The following is a 19,574-nucleotide window of genomic DNA, read 5'->3' on the forward strand; positions in this document are numbered from 1 at the left end:
GCGTGACATCTAGAGTGTGACCGATGGTCCCTTCAGCCGTGACATTAATAGTGTGAGACAATGCGAGACTCTAAACGGTTGCTGCCTGCAGTAGCCTGTGCATGCGGCTGCAACCATGTCCATCGATGCCATCGACTCAAGAGGAAGAATACCTCGGGATATAGGTCTGTTATTAAGTCTAAAGCCGCAAGAGTTCAACTGATACCTCGCTGTCCAGTTGCTATCTTCCATGCTTCGTTTCACCCAACGAAGGGTAATCTAGTGGACTGGTGTTTGAAGGCCAGCGATGGTCTGTTTGCAGTTTTCATATCGGTTAGCGACTTAAATGTGCTTCAGACCTTGAGCTCGATGGTGTTGAATTTAGCACCCTCCCCAGTGGTCTCCATCTTGTAGACCAGGATGTGGTGTATGTGCCCTGCACCCATACCACAGCTCTACTTATCAGAATTCAATAGATACTTCACGAAGGATACCCATTCCGGCATATGTGTTTTCCGTCGGCGGAGGACCGCTGAACAAGGTCACCGCGGGTTCCGGCTGACGTCTCTTGGAGTTCTATTGGCCAAATCTACCCGGTCTCGTCCATGGCGGCATGTAGCTGCCCTTCGGACTTTAGCTGACTCCATATATCTCTCGCTAGAAACCAGAGGTGTTTTAGAGCCATCTGAAAGCGATTGGGAACCCGCTCGTGTTTTTTTCGAAGAACGCAAGGTTCAACGAGCAGATCTCAGTGGTGCTGGCGAATGGTATGGTTGGAGTCATGAACTTGATAATGTGCGATGCAGCATGAGTCTTACCTTATGTTTCTCTGACCCCAATATACAGCCGGATTCAGAATTGTCTCGATTTAATCCTACCATGCACCTCTCACACTTGTTGCGCATCCTAGGACCTTCGGCATTGACGTTGTACAAGCATGTCCTTGGGCGTCAGAGGATACTTATATATACGCTCCCGCCGGTTGAAGCCGCATGCATACTGTGCCAAGTGGCCGCAGATATCTGTTACGCAGCTCAACTTGACCCATCAACTAATGACATCAATGAAAATGACCCGGCGACGCAGTATTATACGAGGCTTAAGGGTAAAACACAAGAGGGTATTCATGTGCTTGGCATGGTTACTCTCAATGACCTTGACAGGATGGATCGCGAGGGCAAAACTGGTCGAGGTTGGGTTGCTTGTAAGTGATGACAATATAGCTCTTGGCGTGCCCCTCATTCTGGTTTGAAAGGCACGACTGATGCCATTTTTCTGGACAAACCATCTTACTACGACCTTTTGATCGATCTAACGACATCTACACCCTCCAAAACTTCACGACCGACCTTATACCTCTCAAAGCCGCAGCCGCAGCCACCTGGTTCCAAAGGGCCCACACATCGTTTAGCCGTTTTTCGTTTCACGTGGAGTGATATAAGGCTGGTACATATATTTGCAGTCATGTCTCTGTATACGTGTTGAACACACCTGACAGTGGAACGAGCTTGAACGCATTCTGCAGCTGGATGGCGATCAATGTGTACAGCCATGCTGCCGCCCCTCATCTGAAATCAATGCCAGAAATAAACCCTCATCTTCGTGGACAGACCCTTGGAGAATATATGAAGACGTGTGTATTGTATGTGCTGGGCTCTGGATGGGGTCCTGGCGTGGCAACTCAGTTGCGTCCTATTCCACTGGCAACGGATCCCTCGCCAACTGGGGCAGCATCAGATTAGAAGGTGACGATGATCTTACCGTTGACGGAACATTTGTGCGTAACCTGGGTATGGGGATTGAAGGGTGTCCTGGTGGAAGCCCAAACTCAAAGGGAATGAGAAGGACCAGCGGCATGACTTGGCCGGTTGGAAACACTGGTGCTGACCGTCGCCAGCCTTCGTCATCTTCCGCTGCTACGCGATCTATGCCACAGTTGTGCAACAATGGTAATGACACAGATCCAGAAACCAACGAACGACATGATCGTCAGATTCTGACGACACTCGCCCTACTTCAAACATTTCACGCCAACACCAGCTTCCAACTCTCTCGCCTAGTTGATCTACTTCCTTCTGTCACCTCCGGTACACCAGAGACTTCGGTGATTTACATTACTCCAAAAGATATGGTATCATTCGAGCTTGGCCCTTTAAGCTCTCTTGATGCCCGTTACCTAGAGTGGTTAGCTGACGAGTATGGTGCAGGGTCGCAGATCGTAGTGAAGAGGGGATGGAAGGATTTATTTGGAATGATATTTGGCTTTGGTTAACAAACATCGACTCTCGCTGAGAAGACGCGGTGTTTTATATTTATCATTTTGCTTTGTTGGCGGCTTGATACCCAACAGAAATGTAGTATTAGCTATAGACCCTATTAGACCAGTCCCCTGCCTTGAGGCTTCATTAATTATGCAGTCACTAAACTCCACAGTCTGCTGACTAAGTACAAGTCATGCCACTAACACGGCCGCACTAGAATTCCGAGCTGTATCTGTCCCACGACCGGCCAACAGCCTGCATCAAAAGCTATCCTCTTCTTCTTTGTAATAATCATCTAGTCGCATAGTGAATGGCAGAGAGCAAGGTAAGCTCAACGAGATTGCTGAGCATCTTCTCATCTTTTGTCACCGTGGCATATTGCAGGGTCCCACAACTACCGGCGGTTCAGTGAACAAGCTCGCCATGTCTCGAGCGCTCGGGGCTGCATTTCTAAGCCATCAAGTCGAACAGCTGGAAAAATCGGTTACACGTGGGCCAGCATCTGGAAACTGGAGAGACCGTCGTCATCCGCAAGCCGACTTGGGTAATACCAACCGTCGCGGTGTTATCAATCATACACCTAAGCAGCGCCCATCTTCAGGCAATAGGTCTGCGAAGAAGTCTGTCGCTGAAGCTGTACCTGAAAGAGAGCACAGTGAGGCCAAGGCGCAAAAGCCCAGGAAATCGAGCCAGGAGGCCAGGGGTGACAAGGACGCAGATATAGTAGTTGTCGATGCGAGCGTATTGGTACACGCCCTCCACCAGGTGAAGAAATGGTGCAGAGATGGACGTGATGAAATCGTTATTGTACCCCTTGAAGGTCAGTCGAGACGTTAGAAATGTTTTGTCTTCTGACGTGAGGTGGCTTAGCCTTGAATACTCTGGATTTACTCAAGAAGGGAACAAGTCCTCTCGCCCAGCGCGCGCGGTCAGCTTCACGGATCTTAGAGGCTCAAGTTGGCACAAATCCTCGTATCCGTGTCCAGCGGGATGATGCCTTCGTTCCGTGGGACCGCATCGAGTTCAAGGACTTGTCGCCTGATGATGCTAAGGACAAGGCTACGTTGCAGTCCCTGCACCTCTCTGGTTCTCCAGAGTGGGTTCGGCGCATGATTTGTTGCGCACGTTGGGAAGTTGATCACGTCTCTGAAACTCGTGCTTCAACGAGCGACAAACTGAAAGTCGTTCTTGCTATCCTTTCCCCTTCCGCTGCTCCAGCTCAGGTCTGTCGAACCGAGGCAATGCCCGAAGTATCATCTCCGGTACCCCTTCCAGCTCCGAGTCCACACACTCACAAGTACGAGCCTCGTTCAGCTGGCCTGTTGATTGGACACTGGGCTACCCGGGCTGGTATCACTCTCTTAGAAGTGGAACCTTCCGCAGCGCCACTTGTTCCACCTTCATCGAACCACCCTCGTAATATTGATGATGACGATAGAGGAAAACGACAGGCCGGTCGAGGTAGACGTAATTCCCATACTGCTCAGGGGGGTCTTCCTGTCGCTCGAGGCACCGGGCTAGTGGAGCGCCCTGCTGCCGTTATGCAAATGATGGAAGTGATCTCTCAGCCTAGCAAGGTCGTCCGCGTTCTTGCTCGAGGCGAGAAACTAGAACCAGACCCATAATCCTGATTATGCGGCATCTTTGAGTACAAGGTGTGTTCAGTTTAACTTATGGATGTTGACTACTGACCAATACAGCCGAGATATAACTGTTCCTCGGTTCCAAGGCTGTTCCAGCTCGGTCTCGAATAACGACGTCATGGAAAGTATTGGAAGCCTCACAGATCACGCATACTCGCTCTGCCTCTCATTCCTCAGAGCATGGATTCTGCAGGAAATATCTCCAGGCATCTTTGTGTGGTCTCTTTGCTTCGAGTGTGCGGTCCTTATGAGGGTCTAACCACAGCAGTTACTGAACTAGTGTTCATGATAACTTTTGACTGATTCCTATCATCCTACAAACACTTTGTTTCACTGTCTGCGGACTGTCCGATGTGCCCCTACTGTGTATGTTCTATGTCCTTATGGTCCCATTTCTCGAAATAAACTATATATTCATGTCCCTGGCGGTTTGATTCGACATCTGTTCTTTCGGACTGATTGCAAGGGGTGAAAGATAGTTCTTTCAACCCTACCGAAGGTTCACATCTATTCGCATCTCACCGTCTACAGTGGTCGACGTCCACCAGTTATAGTTGTTTATTTCTGAAGCCTCAAACATATAGTCAATCGTGACATATAGTATGTGGGGACTATGACTCGGATGACATGGGGCCATCCATGTGCATCATGATGGTTAATGCACAATTAGCCAACCAACATAGTTGTTATACGCCTTTATTTATCACCAGAGTCGCCTCGTGTCGGTCCTGCGTTTGTTCGCCTATGTGATTGGGACATTCTCTAACACTCATCACGGCTTGGTTCACCACCGCGTTCAAATCGTTCTCGTACGACGCCAATATTCTTGCGCTTATCAGAATTTTGCTCATTGAAAACCGGCCCAGGAACCGGATCATTATTTCAGTAAATAAATGAGACAGGTTCCGTGTTCTATATATATGATATCAATGATGAAGCTTTTTGCTACTACATCGTAGTATCGAGGGCAGCTGAAAGGCGACTCTCACGATGATACCCAAGGCTTTTGAGACAGTCTCCTCTGCGCACTTGTCTTTAGAGACTACCATCAACATATATCCGCCAGCAAGTGATGCCATAAGACTAAGTCTTGATATCCTTAATTTTCTGAAGCAGAACGGTTTGGTGAGTACTTTGAATTACTATCCTGCAGAGGCGCTCAACGACCCCGGTTAAATAGGATGCCAATGAGCTCCTGAAACTTCCTGCTGTTCGTCTGCGGGTTGTCGATGACACCCGACCTTTGAGGGATTACTTTGTTTCGTATGTCAAGATCAATTCAGCGATGCATACATGCAATGTTACACATTTACCAGCTCTTCGCATAACACGTATCTACTCGCATGGCAAGTCCTCGGTCGTGCATCTTCCGAGTGCTACACCTATGTTCTCTCCAAGAACGCACGCTGCGTCGAGATCGATGTTTGGTGGTCTTCCAAGGGTCCGATTGTCACGCACGGACATACGCTGAGTCGAAGCGTCACGTTCAAGGCAGTCTGCGAGGCTATTGATGAAGCAATCCATGACGAAGACTGGCCTGTTATTATCAGTCTAGAGTGCCATGTGCCGATAGCCCACCAAGGCGAACTCGTGGATATCATGAAGGATACATGGGGCAATAAGTTGGTGCAGGAACCATTGGAAGGAGTCAGCGGTGATAGAATATCTCCAAGGGATCTGAAAGGAAAAATATTACTAATGGTATGTAGACGGTGTCGGTTTAGGTTGTTTCTGACTGTCGTTTTCAGGTGGAGTATTATCCGGACGCATATTGCGAGGAGATCAGCGCAGATTCTGAGGCATCGGATCATGACTCGTGTACTAGCATCGAGTGTGATGAGGTTTCCGAACTTCATTATGAGATCGACCCTGTACTTCAGATGGCGAATCATGCCCATGCAAAGATTGCAGATTCGCTAGCCGACCTGGGTTTCTACGCAAGAAGTATGAAACCGATCAAACACTGGCTTACTGAAGGCAAGTGCTCACCAGCCGCTTCATTCGTGTTTATATATCTTCCTCTAGAGTTACCAAGTCCCCCATATCCCCAAAATATCCTGATGAACATCAACGAATCGAGCATACTAGCTATGCTCCCGCACTCACTGTCGGAGTTGATCGAACATTCTCTGCATCGAATTCGACGTATCTACCCTCGTGGTGTACGTTTGAGCTCGAGTAATCTTGACCCGTTGAAGCAATGGCGCAACGGCTCCCAGATTGTGTGTCTCAATTGGCAGAACTTCGACTATGGTATGCAGCTTAATGAAGCCATGTTTGCCGGGACTCCTGGCTGGGTCGAGAAGCCAAGCCGTTTGACAGGAGCCGAGCGCAATGTGAAGTTGACATGCAACGTTATCGGAATCAGTTCCTGTAAGTCATTTCGGTGAACCTCAACTTTTTGACAATTGTTTCCCTGTAGTGCCTCGTCCGAAAGAACACACAGAATTCACACCATATGTTCACGCAGAGCTTTTTAATTCTTCGAAGAACCAAGATTGGCAATCCGAACATATTAAGTGCAAAGATGTTCCAGAGGATGGCGTAGACGTCACGTGGAATGGCTGTTTTGAGTGGAAATTTGAGGAGGATGACTTGACGTTTGTCCGGTGAGCGAACGATGATAAAGTAATGTCAACCGGCAAGCTGATGTTGTACAGCCTACGTATCCTTTGCCATAGAGGACTCTTAAGGGATGAGGAAATATTGGTTTTCTGTGCTCGTTTCCACGACCTTGAGGAAGGCTGGAGGTTCATTCACCTGTTATCGATGGATGGCAGACGCACTGGGGCAACGCTGCTAGTTCGATTTACAATCAGTGGAATATAGGGGACAATTAGTAGTATACAGCATAGTACGGCATATATTAAAGTATTCAGCAGGGTGGGATAACATCAAAAGACAGAATGAATATATCAAGGACGCTAAGAGGAAGCATCTCATTTAACATCCGACAAGTTACCCCCGGCTGCCCTTTCAATTGCACCGTACACGTTCTTCAGCTTCTTGTCTCTACCACCATCCTCAGCCCTGGCTCTTCCCTTTCCCCTGCTCCGCGCAGTTTTACCATCCTCATCATCATCCTCGGCATCATCATCACGACTGCGTTCCACCATAAATTCAGCGATGAATGTAGCAATAGCCTGTTCTCCGATCTCGCTATATGAGCGATGGCCCCAATGCCATTCAAATGCTTGAGTTTCATCTGGATTGGTTTGAGTCGCTGCAGGAGCGCGACTCCGTTTGCCGCCAGCCGCTTTCGTGTCGCCCAGCTTGATACGGTCTAGGTATCCTTGCTTCATCAGCTGCCCAAGATATGTGTCTATAGGAAGAGACTTGTGCGTAGACTGGGTGTTCATGGATATAGACTCGTTCGATGCGAGGCCGAGGCGTTTCAAGTGGGCACGTAAATCCACTGAGCGCATATTGCGCGATTTAGTTTGATGAATTACAAGATGAGCTATGGCACGCACAGTCGGTCATGGATCGTCCGCTGGCGAGAATTATTGCTAGAATGACATGCAAGACACCCAAGGCGCCGACCTGATCTGTAGTGCTCCAAGAGATTATGCATCCGTAGCTTCTTGGCATGTCGTCGTCGTCATCGCCATTTTCTTGACTGTCAGCAATCTGTTCTTCATACAGCCGTTCATCCGTCCGTGCTGCCTCCTCTATAATGACAGGATCAAGAACAGAACGGAGAATATATGTCTTTGATCCTGCAGCCGCAGCTATGGAGAGAGAGAGAAATTGTCATGGCCATTAGGAGACATAGGAGACATGGCTGCAACTTACTTTTCTTTTTTACTCCGGTAGCATTGCGTGCCTCTTGAAGGTCGTCACCAGCTACGACATTATCTTGCTCCCGATAGTTTCGAGACTGAAGTTCTACGAGTTCCATCGCAAAAGTTTTCTTTAGGAGCTTCTGCGCTCTTTCAAACACAGAATTGAATGAACGCGAGTTAGAGGCCAGCACTGATGTTTCTTTTCAGCATTCAAGTGGATGAACTCTGCAAGTTCGGCGTACCCTTCTTGTTAATATCCTCTCGGCGTATAAGAGTCCGCCTCTGTTCCATAAAAAGAGCGAATCTTACGAGATCACTCGCTTTTCTGTCAAGTTCCTGAGAAGCGAATCAACGAGCGTTCTCCAATACCGGGAAATCACTACCGGAGATGCGAGCCACTTACTGCGTCTGCATCATTGAGCCTTGCTTGGCTTCCGTTGATGTCCATGTCTTGATCATCATCATCTTCCGCATCTTCGTCCTCGTCCTCTTCAACAGGCGCTCTTCTGCTACCTCGAGCAGGACGTTGCGACTGAGACTGGGAGGGCTGTGTGGCCCTTTGTGACCTCTGTGTTCTGCTTGGTCCTGCGCGTGCCATTTTGGTTCTGGTTATGAGATGAGCGTGACCGGAAACGCGACGTGTGACATGATGCAAGCGTGACTGTGACCGAGCGCGTTTCACTTGCTTCTTTTACAGGCTCGACAAGAACTCTTCGACGAACTGTTACGGTTCTACAGGAAGCTGAGAACTTATGGGCGCTTCTGCTACATGTGTACCATCTTCCTTGAACAAAAGTTTCATATCGATAGTGCTCCGTCGAGTCCGAGTTGTCGCAGGGTCCGGCCAACATAAATGTGGCCGTGGATATCCGATGTTTTGGCCCCGGCCGCCATCATACAACTTTTAGCTATTACGGATCACCAGGTTCGTCAGACCTGTCTGTTGCACTTCCTAAATCCTCCTTTCGTATCATCAACTGTGGCAAACATGATGCTCCGGGTCCAGCCTTGTCGAGGCATTAATGCTATCTTGCGAAACGTGGGGCATCCTCTGAATCGAAAATTTACAGACCGTTTGATAACCGCATTTCAAAGCGGCTCTTCCTCTATGCGCCACTGCTTTGCAAGTTGAATTTTCAAGCACGAATGAACGTAACTAAGATGACATTAACGGCTGTGTAATGTTTGATCCGGGCCTCGCATACTGCTACACCTCAAGCAGATGTCTAATCAGCTTGAGCACGTCCGAGTTCCCAGGCGAATCACTGGACGAATTGAATTGAACACGAGGTCAAGTTCCTCTGCGACTCGTTCGGGATGACGTAGTTGTATCCCGTTGTGGGCGCAACTACACCTAAAATAGATTCAGATCCGGGCCCGGGACTTCGCCTAGGCCCCAGTACTAGTCTCCATAAAAATACTTCGCGTAAGCATCTCGTCTCTTCACAACTACGCACACTTGCACAGTGGGCTAATCATACATTATGGCGTTCTATTTGTGAGCTCTCGCTGTACCACAAAACGACTAGGATCATAATTGTGTTAATTCCCCCTGTTTTACAGTCACGGACTGCCCATAGGATGGGTGGCCATCATGCTGGCACTCTTGGCGTCAATGGGTGGTTTCATCTTCGGAGTAGGTTGCACGATTACCCTAATCATCTGTGCTAACCTATGGATGTTAGTATGACACTGGTCAGATATCAGATATCCTGTTGATGGATGATTTTCTTCTTCGCTTTGCCACCTGCTCCACACCTGGAGATGTATCGACTTGTTCATTTTCCACTGTACGGGAAGGTCTCATCGTATCCCTTCTCTCCATCGGAACCCTCGTCGGCGCGCTTCTGGGTGCACCGTGAGCAACACGCGATACTATCTGTCTCCGCATTTCACCAAAGTCTCTTTTAGCATTGCTGACTTTCTAGGACGTCGTTATGCCATGTCCGTGGAGTGTGTGGTGTTCACTATCGGAGTCATCATTCAGATAACTTCGAACTACGTCTGGCAGCAATTTGCTGTCGGTCGGCTTGTTAGTGGCTTGGGTGTTGGGGCACTTAGTGCTGCCGTCCCGATGGTGATTATTCTGCGACCATTCTTTTTTACTCGCGTTCTGATTTCCTTAGTATCAAGCCGAGACAGCTCCATCTCAGATCCGTGGTACTTTGACGTATGATATCCACACACCTCTTCAGTGGCATACACGGCGCTGACATTCCTTTAGTGCAACTTATCAACTGTTCATCACGTTCGGTATCTTGGTTGCTTGTAAGATCACAATATGAAGTTCCTTGTCAGCTGTTAATTTCCTGTACAGACTGTATCTCGATTGGAACTCGGAACATGTCCGGCTCTGCTTCATGGCGCATCGTTGTTGGTATCGGCATCCTGTGGGCACTGATTCTCGGTATCGGCATCCTCTTCATGCCAGAGAGCCCTAGGTCGGTATTGGTAATCGATCTGGTTTCCTTCGTTTGTCTAATCATCCCTTTAGATGGCTTGCCGCGCATGACAGAATGGAGGACGCTCAGTTTTCTCTCGCGCGTTCTCGCGGTATTCCAAAGGAAGAGGCGAAGAGCCACTACATCATCACTCGCGAGGTCGAGGAAATCAAGGCCTCTGTCGAATACGAAAAGCAGATTCGTGGCGGGTGGATTGACTGCTTTAAGCCACAAAACAAGACTCTCTACCGTACTCTTCTTGGAATGAGTCTGCAGAGCCTTCAACAGCTCACTGGGGCCAATTACTTCTTTTACTATGGTGCAACTGTGTTCAAAGCAGTAGGTCTCAGTGACTCGTTTGTGACTCAGATCATCCTTGGCACTGTCAACTTTGTCTGTACGTTCGGTGGAATGTATGTCCTCGAAAGGGTAAGCGACCTAGTTCGTTTATAAGTGGAGAGCACCGTTTCTCACAGCGCATGTAGTTTGGGCGTCGCAGACCTCTGATCATTGGAGGAATCTGGCAATCCGCATGGCTTTTCGTGTTCGCCGCTGCTGGAACTGCTGTGGATCCTACGACTCATCCTGGCGTTGGGAAATGTGAGATGTCATTCTATCCGGGTATCGTGTCGCTGACTTAACATCTTAAGTGATGATCGTGTCGGCCTGCATGTTTATCTGGGGTTATGCGATGACCTGGGCTCCGTAAGAATCTGCATACTGGGATTTTGTGATCGACTGACGTTCGACAGTGGTGTCTGGATTCTCATTGGAGAAACGTTCCCTACACGGACCCGTGCCAAACAAGGCAGTCTGTCGACCGCGGCAAACTGGATTTGGAATTTCCTATTGGCGTTCTTTACGCCCTTCATCAGTAGTGCCATAAGCTACCGCTACGGTTTTGTCTTTGCGGGTATGGCGCCTTCCATTAGCAGTGCAATACGCAACTGAAAATTCTTATTATCTAGCATGCAATTTGTTGGGAGCCGTTGTCGTCTATTTCTTCCTTTACGAATCATCTAATCTCTCACTAGAAAGTGTTAACATGGTAGGTGTCTTTTCTTTGCTGGTTTATCGATCTAAACTTTGATATCAGATGTATACTGACCCTAATTGCAAACCTTGGACTTCCCGCGAATGGGCTCCACCTGGGTATTCCTCGCGCCAGGATCTTATCGATCAAACCAGAGCCGCGGAGGCGCATAAACCCCTCGCGTCTAGCACACTCGAGGAAGGCAAGATCGAGGAACTCTCTGAGCCCTCTTCGAACGGATCATAGTCGAGATGAATGACATTGAGCAGACACACACTTCATTTATATGAGCTACATACTTAGTTTTCTGCGACCTCCATCGCATATTTTAATTCCATACTGATTTCGATGCACCAGCATCCGTTCTTGACGTTTCCTGACCGTGGTACACGACGCTTGACATGTGGTGTGGGGCCGCCGCTTGGTATCACATGGACTCAAGCAAGCCTAGCCATGGCCGAGGTAAATAACGGACATGCCTCCAGGCACATCATTCGGTTAGAGCGAGCATTGCACTGATCAGACACTTGTTGGGTTTGTAGTTTGTCGAAACCTTCCATGCTTGGAAGTACGTCTGACAATTCCAAATTCATAAATGCATGAATCGGTATACGTTAGGAAATTGTCAAGCGAGGCTCGTCAATCAAACAATGAAGAAGCTTCAAGCTCAAGCATCGTACGTACTTAAGCTTGTACAGGCTAATCTAGGCCTTTACTTCGCCAAATTCAAGAAGTTTACCTCCTTGACGTACACTCTGCAGTGACGGCCGACAGTATAAAGGTAACCGCGGTAATAATCTTTTTTTTTATCATTTACTTCGTCACTCATTTGTCCCAACCCACCCCCACAAATTTAAAATGTTCACTCTTTCTCTCCCCCTCGTCTCTCTTCTCGCATTCGTCGTAGGAACCAGCGCTGTACCCACCCTATCTGCTCGTGACAACAGCACTTGTAGCAGTACGGGTGCGCAGTGCGACACCGGCACCGTCTCCTGCTGTGATACCACATATAAGGTGCGCAGTTCCTTTGTAACCTAGTCCTAGTCATGTCTGACTCCTGATCAGTCCAACAGCCATGAGTTGAGCAGGATCCTAAGCGTACTGAACATTGCCCTTGACCCTGTCGAGGGCAACGTTGCAATGGGTTGCAGTCCCATCAGCGTCATTGGTACTGGTAGCGGCGCGGAGTGTAACCAGGAGCCCGTCTGCTGCAGTGGCAACACATACGTGAGTGGTTTGCTGCTCCCGCATTAGTATGCACCCTGACCGACAAAATTTGTGTCTAGTACGGCCTCATCAACATTGGTTGCTCACCGATCAACATTTACCTGTAACCATGATACCCGAATCCCTCGCCAAGAGTGATTTATTCCACTGTCGTTGACTCTTTGTGGCGTTTGGCCTAATTTATGTTCTATCGTAATCGAGGTCCCTTTGCGCGGTTTTACGTCCCACCACAGCTGAATCGAAGAATGTAACCATCGAGTGTTCAGGTGTGATTCGGAGGAAGATACCAGCCAAGTAAAATGCATGCGGCGTGAACGTGTTACAGTACTTTGAAATCATGCTACTGCATCGATCGATATGGCGAGCCTCAAATAAACGGGGGCGCCAGTTTGGATTCCTCGCAAAGGCAAAGACCAGTCCGAGATAGCCGCACGAATCGCCGGTCAGGATCTTCATCACCGAATGTAGCACCCAGTCACGGACAAACCGCGGTCAGGATATATAGCAGGGGAAGAGCTTGGCCAAGAACCATATTTCTATTATCAACGGCATCGATGGAGGCCAAGATGTTCCAGGAAATATGAGCAGCGCGAAAAAGTAAGGATATCAAGACTTAGTCTTATGACATCACTTGCTGGCGGATACTATATGTTGATGGTAGTCTCTACAGACAAGTGTGCAGAGGAGACTGTCTCAAAAGCCTTGGGTATCATCGCATGAGAGTCGCCTTTCAGTTGATACTAGTTTCAGATAAAGATGTGGTGATTACTACATAGTCACGGTAGCAAAAAAAGTTAATGGGCTTGCTTATGATATATATAGAACGCGGAGCCTCTCTCACTGAAATAATGATCCGGTTACTGGACGCACCCTGGGCCGGTTTTCAATGTGATAAGCGCAAGAATTAAATATTGGCGTCGTACGAGAACGATTTGAACGCGGTGGTGAACCAAGCCGTGATGAGTGTTAGTGATGCTCCCACTTACATAGGCGAACGAACGCAGGACCGACACGAGGCGACTCCGGTGATAAATAAAAGCGTATAACAACTATGTTTGTTGGCTAATCATGCATTAATCATGGATGTGGTCTGTGCGACTTTCCCATCCACGGTTGACTATGTTTGGCAAAGGCTTTAGGAATAAACAACTACAATTGACCGATGGACGGTGACCGGTGAGCTCCAGTAGGGTTGGAAGAATTTCAAGAAATGGGACCATAAGGACAACATACATAGGGGCACATCGGACAGTCCGCAGACAGTGAAACAAAGTGTTTGTAGGATGATAGGAATCAGTCAAAAGTTATCATGAACACTAGTTCCGTAACTGCTGTGGTTAGACCCTCATAAGGACCGCACACTCGAAGCAAAGAGACCACACAAAGATGCCTGGAGATATTTCCTGCAGAATCCATGCTCTGAGGAATGAGAGGCAGAGCGAGTATGCGTGATCTGTGAGGCTTCCAATACTTTCCATGACGTCGTTATTCGAGACCGAGCTGGAACAGCCTTGGAACCGAGGAACAGTCATATCTCGGTTGTATTGGTCGGTAGTCAACATCCACGAGTTAAACTGAACACACCTTGTACTCAAGGATACCACATAATCAGGATTATGGGTCTGGTTCTAGTTTCTCGCCTCGAGCAAGAACGCGGACGACCTTGCTAGGCTGAGAGATCACTTCCATCATTTGCATAACGGCAGCAGGGCGCTCCACTAGCCCGGTGCCTCGAGCGACAGGAAGACCCCCCTGAGCAGTATGGGAATTACGTCCGCCTCGACCTCGTTTTCCTCTATCGTCACCGTCAAGATTACGAGGGTGGTTTGATGAAGGTGGAACGAGTGGCGCTGCGGAAGGTTCCACTTCTAAGAGAGTGATACCAGCCCGGGTAGCCTAGTATCCAATCAACAGGCCAGCTGAACGAGGCTCGTACTTGTGAGTGTATAGACTCGGAGCTGGAAGGGGTACCGGAGATGATACTTCGGGCATTGCCTCGGTTCGACAGACCTGAGCTGGAACAGCAGAAGGGAAAAGGATAGCAAGAACGACTATGAGTTTGTCGCTCGTTGAAGCACAAGTTTCAGCGACGTGATCATCATGCGCCGAATCCACTCTGGAGCACCAGAGAGGTGTAGTGACTGTAACGTAGCTTTGTCCTTAGCATCATCAGGTGACATGTCCTTGAACTCGATGCGGTCCCACGGAACGAAGGTATCATCCCGCTGGACAGTGATACATTTGTGCCAACTTGAGTCTCTAAAATTCGCGAAGCTGACCGCGCGCTGGGCGAGAGGACTTGTTCCCTTCTTGAGTAAATCTGATAAGAGTATTCAAGGCTAAGCCACCTCACGTCAGACGACAAAACACTTCTAGCGTCCCGACTGACCTTCAAGGGGTACAATAACGATTTCTCACGTCCATCTCTGCACCATTTCTTCACCTGGTGGAGGGCGTGTACCAATACACTCGCATCGACCACTACTATATCAGCATCCTTGTCACCTCTCGCCTCCTGGTTCGATTTCCTGGGCCCTTCTGCGCCTTGGCCTCACTGTGCTCTCTTTCAGGTACAGCTTCAGCGACAGACTTCTTCGCAGACCTATTGCCTGAAGATGGGTGCTACTTGGTGTATGGTTGATAACACCGCGACGGTTGGTATTACCCAAGTCGGCTTGCGGATGACGACGATCTCTCCAGTGTAACCGATCCGGGCGCGCCAGTGGCCGCGTCAATCTAAGGCTCGTCAATGCCGCGTCACATGCGTGTCACGCCGCGTCAAGAATCAAGATAGCTATACTAATTACTCAGCATATGCCATTCTACAATTAATTCGATTTGGTCTGCCCAGGGAAGACTTCCCTTTTACTACCATGAGCGCGTCTCTGAACGCTCAACCGGGCACGAGCTCGAAAACAAAACCACATGTCATCATCACGATCGGGATGGCGGGGGCTGGCAAGTCCACCTTCGTGCAGCGCATTACTTCCTACCTCCACTCGCAAAATCCTCCACAACCGCCATACATCCTAAACCTTGACCCAGCGGTTACTCATGTGCCATTCGAGGCCAACATTGATATCCGGGATACTGTAAACTACAAAGAAGTCATGAAACAGTGCGTGCCGTCTCCATTTGAACGGGAGTGCACGGATAACTAAATTGATCAAAGGTATAACCTAGGACCGAACGGTGGCATTTTGACTGCCTTGAATCTTTTTACGACGAAATTTGACCAGGTTCTGGAGTTGGTCGAGAAAAGGGCTGAGACAGTCGAGTACGTGCTTGTCATTTTTATTTTGTATTCGCTCTTACGTGCGCCCACGTAGTTACATAATTCTTGACACTCCGGGGCAAATTGAGATTTTTACTTGGTCAGCATCTGGTGCTATCATCACGGATGCCGTTGCTTCCTCGTTTCCCACTGTAGTGGCGTATATCATCGACACCCCACGGACGACAGCTCCAGCGACATTCATGTCCAACATGCTGTATGCCTGCAGGTGAGTACTGCGTGGTCTAGCGGCTTACTGATCCATGACGCTTCATTAGTATTATGTACAAGACAAAATTACCATTCATCCTGGTCTTTAACAAGACGGACGCACAACCTCACGATTTTGCTATCGAATGGATGCAAGATTTTGAGGCATTTCAAGTCGCTCTTGCGTCCCATTCAGGATCGAGGGACTCCGAAGGTGAACCGACTTATATGAACAGCTTGATGAACAGCATGAGTCTCGTTTTGGATGAGTTCTACAAACATTTAAAGGTAGTTGTGTCCCGTATTGCTGTAGAAGCCATAGCTGACTATTACAGGCTGTGGGCGTCTCAAGTACAACAGGTGCCGGTATTAAGGAATTTTTCGATGCGGTGGAGGAGTCTCGTGAAACATATAGGACGTACGTTTTATCTTCATTGTTATTACATGTTCTCCTTATTTTTTCCATGTCTACAGTGATTATCTCCCAGAACTTGAACGCGCCCGCGCGGCACGGGAAAAATCACTGCAGGATATAAAAGAGGACTCAGTAAATCGCCTGATGAAAGATCTTGCCGTTGATCGTGCGGCAAATCCCAAGGCAGCCGCAGAGGACCGCTGGGCGTCGGACGAGGAGGATGTCGATGATGACGAAGAGCTGGAAGTCAACCTGATCGATCGGAGTGAGTGACTTGCCAGTCCTTTCGTTCGACTTCTGAAACATTTTTACTAGGTGAAGAACCATATCCTGGGCAATACATCGACGTCACGCGTATGCGAGGACATAGTGAGAACATAAATTGGCCGAACCCGGGATGAAATTCGTCATTGGATACACGTTCCTTGACATGATGTACCCTACCATTGGTAAGTAGAAGGAGAACTCCGTAATATTTACATTACTAAGTACTGTCAATTTCGTGCACAGCACTGATAAGCATTATCAAATAAACGTGTCAACATTACAACAGGCAAGATGAAAGATTCGTGTGATAACATGATGGCTCACCAACTTCGATTGCATGAATTATTCGGCATGATGATATTGTGACAATTGTCACATTGCCGCATCTTCATTGCTCTCGTTTATAACTGAAACACCTCTTCCTTGTTGTGTCGCTTCTCCGACGAGTGATTCCGCTGGTGAATGGAGTACGCGTGGCAAGAGCATTGATAAATTGAATGTTACCCTGCGCTCACCATGAACTTTATAGCGCTGCAGTGAAGCGATGACGATGGTGTCACAGGCAAAATCTGAGTTCATGGGAAGGTGACTCTATTGTTAAGCCTTGACAACCAAGTGGCAGTGACCATGAATGCTTGCTGATATTATTCCAGCCACTCGAGAGCTCCGGTCCGACGGTATTCCTTTGGAACATACCGTCTCTGCCGATGTGCAGTGAAGTGATGGAAAAGTGGCTTCATAGCAAGTACGAAAGATAGTGGAATTTAGAATTAAACCCTGAGGCCTGAGGACCCAGGTTGATGGAATATGTAGTACTTACATTAATATTGTCAAGCAGGAAATAAGACGGTTGTGTTTTGCGGTGAGAGTGACAGCAGTGGCGGTGGTCGCATTTTGCCGAAGGGCTCTTTATATGACCTTGACCGGCCAAGTGAATATCCCTGGCACGTATCTCCACTTCATTCCATTGTCACGCCTCTCTCCAAGGGCTAGTTACGACCGCCGAGCATTTCGAATCTCGCCAACTTCAAATTATCAGCTCGTGCAACGACGAGTCGGCGAGCTCGCCTTTACTTGTTTTCCGTATCACCCGTCAGGTTTCATCTAGATTGACCTGTAGACACCATTTCCCTCTCATCCACGCGATAGTCTTTCCATTGATACCGATATTCGCTTTTTCCAGTTAACCGGCATTTTACAGCTTGTGCGCTCTTTTGACACATGGATCGGTGCGCATCTCGTTTCTCACTCAATGGTTGACAAAATCAATTGATTTTGCTGAATTGTAGCTATGCAAAAATAGAGAAAGTTGGTGCGTGCCTGTCATGTGTTCGCATCAGACTACAATGAACTGGTGTGGCACACGTTGTAGGAGAAGGTGCAGTTGCACTCCGCTCACTTTCATTGTTTATCGCTGACGCGCATTCAGGCACATATGGGGTTGTTTATAAAGCGCGGGACGTTACAACGAATCAGATTGTAGCCCTTAAGAAAATTCGACTGGAAGCAGAAGACGAAGGCGTCCCGAGCACTGCCATCCGAGAAATCAGTCTACTAAAGGAACTCAAGGATGACAATATCGTTAGGTATAACGTCTTAAATTATGTCAACCGCTCCTCATGGCTCATTGTCTGTGTTAGATTGCTTGATATCGTGCACGCTGAACAGAAGCTTTATCTCGTCTTTGAATTCTTGGATGTTGACTTGAAGCGCTATATGGAGAACGCCAACACATCTGGTACGCCCATTTCCATCGGCATAGTCAAAGTGAGTCAGCTTGCATTTCAAATGGCTTCTTATTGGTCCCCTGCCCATCATTTATAATTCCTGACGCGTGGTCGACGCGTGTTTCACGCTTCGACGCGTAGTCTGCAAAGGCGTCAAACAGCTGCTGCGCCCATAGCGTTTTCGCTAGCGCGAGGCACCGCCCTTGCTATTTTTGTACGTTCGGCCTACCACCACCATACACATTTTCAGATTGGCATCGTCACATTGATTGTGATAGGGGATATTAAGTGATGTGATGCGAGGGCGGGGACGCGAAGCGATCGTCACGTGATTCGGCAATTTGACTAACCGTGTTCCTATCACATTATAGCGATTCACTCATCAGCTCAATGCGGGCCTTTTGTACTGTCATTCGCATAGAATCTTACATCGCGACCTGAAGCCTCAAAATCTGCTTATCGACAAGAAAAACAATCTCAAACTCGCAGATTTTGGCCTCGCGAGAGCTTTCGGCATTCCAATGAGGACATATACCCACGAGGTAATGAGCACCCCTAAAGTTTCCTTCTTACGTCGTGAGCTGAACGTTTGCGCTGTCATTCTAGGTGGTAACTTTGTGGTACCGCGCGCCTGAAGTATTACTTGGTTCTCGGCACTACTCGACAGCTATTGACATGTGGTCTGTTGGGTGCATCTTTGCTGAGATGGTTATGCGTGGGAGTCCTCTGTTTCCCGGGGACTCTGAGATTGACCAGATCTTCAAGATCTTCAGGTAATGCACAATCGGATTGGCTGGTCAGAATAACTGACAATTGAATTGACTGTTTGATCCAGGATCCTCGGTACTCCAAGCGAAGAGACTTGGCCGGGTGTGACTCAATTACCTGATTACAAGGATACATTCCCTCGATGGTCGAAGCAGGAGCTCAAGGGTGTCGTACCTAATCTTGATGAACAAGGTTTGGATCTGCTTGCGGTACGTCGTCTTGTTGATTTATTCGTACTACCGCATTCTCGTTTTTTTTTCCTGTTGACCTTTGCCTGGTACTCACATTGTTTTTTCGTAGCATACTTTGACATATGACACAGCCAAACGGATTTCTGGTATGTGTGCAGCGAGCCTGCTTATGTTTCTGATGTCTCACCTACCTTCAGCAAAACGTGCTCTCAGCCACCCTTATTTCGCGCACTACACACCGTCATGACAAGTTCTTCGCATCTGAGTAGATCGCATACATAATTGATATATTCCACTTCCTTGTTACCCTTCAGGCTGTCGTGTTTCCATATTTCGTATCACAGCAGAGTAGC

The 19,574-nt window shown here is 48.2% G+C and overlaps 9 protein-coding genes across 9 annotated transcripts; 7 read left to right on the forward strand and 2 right to left on the reverse strand.

Moving 5' to 3' along the window:
• Positions 1–68: 68 nt before the first annotated feature.
• Positions 69–2,409, forward strand: HD556DRAFT_1363334 (uncharacterized protein). Its single transcript, XM_041302690.1, has 7 exons — positions 69–164; positions 218–289; positions 337–406; positions 456–774; positions 826–1,183; positions 1,235–1,425; positions 1,478–2,409. The coding sequence occupies exons 1-7, from the start codon at positions 116–118 to the stop codon at positions 2,249–2,251; spliced, it is 1,833 nt and encodes a 610-aa protein (XP_041161412.1). The 5' UTR covers positions 69–115; the 3' UTR covers positions 2,252–2,409.
• A 15-nt stretch (positions 2,410–2,424) lies between these two features.
• On the forward strand, positions 2,425–4,323 carry HD556DRAFT_1363337 (uncharacterized protein). Its single transcript, XM_041302691.1, has 4 exons — positions 2,425–2,565; positions 2,625–3,060; positions 3,111–3,895; positions 3,946–4,323. Exons 1-3 carry the CDS (start codon positions 2,551–2,553, stop codon positions 3,863–3,865), a joined length of 1,206 nt encoding a protein of 401 aa, XP_041161413.1. The 5' UTR covers positions 2,425–2,550; the 3' UTR covers positions 3,866–3,895; positions 3,946–4,323.
• A 426-nt stretch (positions 4,324–4,749) lies between these two features.
• HD556DRAFT_366902 (PLC-like phosphodiesterase) lies at positions 4,750–6,767 on the forward strand. The gene is made up of 7 exons (XM_041310390.1): positions 4,750–5,008; positions 5,064–5,146; positions 5,200–5,584; positions 5,632–5,860; positions 5,909–6,256; positions 6,306–6,492; positions 6,544–6,767. Exons 1-7 carry the CDS (start codon positions 4,874–4,876, stop codon positions 6,710–6,712), a joined length of 1,536 nt encoding a protein of 511 aa, XP_041161414.1. The 5' UTR covers positions 4,750–4,873; the 3' UTR covers positions 6,713–6,767.
• A 55-nt stretch (positions 6,768–6,822) lies between these two features.
• HD556DRAFT_1235184 (MAGE-domain-containing protein) lies at positions 6,823–8,266 on the reverse strand (the record flags this gene model as incomplete). Its single annotated transcript, XM_041297726.1, has 5 exons — positions 6,823–7,298; positions 7,357–7,614; positions 7,664–7,858; positions 7,911–8,004; positions 8,072–8,266. The coding sequence occupies 5 exons, from the start codon at positions 8,264–8,266 to the stop codon at positions 6,823–6,825; spliced, it is 1,218 nt and encodes a 405-aa protein (XP_041161415.1).
• Positions 8,267–8,908: 642 nt separating this feature from the next.
• Positions 8,909–11,484, forward strand: HD556DRAFT_366885 (general substrate transporter). The gene is made up of 13 exons (XM_041310389.1): positions 8,909–9,166; positions 9,232–9,304; positions 9,354–9,526; positions 9,580–9,745; positions 9,795–9,838; positions 9,893–9,936; positions 9,986–10,109; positions 10,163–10,538; positions 10,595–10,709; positions 10,760–10,814; positions 10,862–11,022; positions 11,078–11,157; positions 11,206–11,484. Exons 1-13 carry the CDS (start codon positions 9,153–9,155, stop codon positions 11,386–11,388), a joined length of 1,608 nt encoding a protein of 535 aa, XP_041161416.1. The 5' UTR covers positions 8,909–9,152; the 3' UTR covers positions 11,389–11,484.
• A 295-nt stretch (positions 11,485–11,779) lies between these two features.
• Positions 11,780–12,476, forward strand: HD556DRAFT_1471963 (fungal hydrophobin; the record flags this gene model as incomplete). The annotated part of the gene is made up of 3 exons (XM_041308453.1): positions 11,780–12,156; positions 12,208–12,369; positions 12,429–12,476. The coding sequence occupies exons 1-3, from the start codon at positions 12,001–12,003 to the stop codon at positions 12,474–12,476; spliced, it is 366 nt and encodes a 121-aa protein (XP_041161417.1). The 5' UTR covers positions 11,780–12,000.
• Positions 12,477–13,983: 1,507 nt separating this feature from the next.
• HD556DRAFT_1307354 (uncharacterized protein) lies at positions 13,984–14,549 on the reverse strand (the record flags this gene model as incomplete). The annotated part of the gene is made up of 3 exons (XM_041300023.1): positions 13,984–14,265; positions 14,306–14,384; positions 14,422–14,549. 3 exons carry the CDS (start codon positions 14,547–14,549, stop codon positions 13,984–13,986), a joined length of 489 nt encoding a protein of 162 aa, XP_041161418.1.
• A 681-nt stretch (positions 14,550–15,230) lies between these two features.
• Positions 15,231–16,669, forward strand: HD556DRAFT_1235147 (XPA-binding protein 1; the record flags this gene model as incomplete). The annotated part of the gene is made up of 7 exons (XM_041297720.1): positions 15,231–15,487; positions 15,542–15,646; positions 15,699–15,872; positions 15,922–16,141; positions 16,189–16,271; positions 16,328–16,533; positions 16,584–16,669. Coding segments are annotated over 7 exons (1,131 nt in total), but the record flags the coding sequence as incomplete, so codon positions are not given.
• A 1,087-nt stretch (positions 16,670–17,756) lies between these two features.
• On the forward strand, positions 17,757–19,468 carry HD556DRAFT_1431551 (kinase-like domain-containing protein; the record flags this gene model as incomplete). Its single annotated transcript, XM_041305030.1, has 9 exons — positions 17,757–17,764; positions 17,825–17,847; positions 17,965–18,121; positions 18,176–18,302; positions 18,634–18,804; positions 18,869–19,035; positions 19,098–19,239; positions 19,331–19,367; positions 19,419–19,468. 9 exons carry the CDS (start codon positions 17,757–17,759, stop codon positions 19,466–19,468), a joined length of 882 nt encoding a protein of 293 aa, XP_041161420.1.
• Positions 19,469–19,574: the final 106 nt, after the last annotated feature.

The sequence above is a fragment of the Suillus plorans genome (assembly GCF_016647745.1).
Source record: "Suillus plorans strain S12 chromosome Unknown HD556scaffold_21, whole genome shotgun sequence".
Taxonomy (NCBI): domain Eukaryota; kingdom Fungi; phylum Basidiomycota; class Agaricomycetes; order Boletales; family Suillaceae; genus Suillus; species Suillus plorans.

Bases quoted from the DNA above. Each gene is read 5' to 3' on its own strand.
- HD556DRAFT_1363334 (XM_041302690.1), top strand. From the start codon at position 116: ATGTCCATCGATGCCATCGACTCAAGAGGAAGAATACCTCGGGATATA. The intron at 775-825 runs GTGCGATGCAGC...CCCAATATACAG, and splicing joins GGAGTCATGAACTTGATAAT to CCGGATTCAGAATTGTCTCG. The intron at 1,426-1,477 runs GTACATATATTT...CACACCTGACAG, and splicing joins CGTGGAGTGATATAAGGCTG to TGGAACGAGCTTGAACGCAT.
- HD556DRAFT_1363337 (XM_041302691.1), top strand. The intron at 3,061-3,110 runs GTCAGTCGAGAC...GAGGTGGCTTAG, and splicing joins CGTTATTGTACCCCTTGAAG to CCTTGAATACTCTGGATTTA.
- HD556DRAFT_366902 (XM_041310390.1), top strand. From the start codon at position 4,874: ATGATACCCAAGGCTTTTGAGACAGTCTCCTCTGCGCACTTGTCTTTA. The intron at 5,861-5,908 runs GCAAGTGCTCAC...ATCTTCCTCTAG, and splicing joins CAAACACTGGCTTACTGAAG to AGTTACCAAGTCCCCCATAT. The intron at 6,493-6,543 runs GTGAGCGAACGA...GATGTTGTACAG, and splicing joins GATGACTTGACGTTTGTCCG to CCTACGTATCCTTTGCCATA.
- HD556DRAFT_366885 (XM_041310389.1), top strand. The intron at 9,746-9,794 runs GTGATTATTCTG...TGATTTCCTTAG, and splicing joins TTAGTGCTGCCGTCCCGATG to TATCAAGCCGAGACAGCTCC. The intron at 10,539-10,594 runs GTAAGCGACCTA...CAGCGCATGTAG, and splicing joins GAATGTATGTCCTCGAAAGG to TTTGGGCGTCGCAGACCTCT.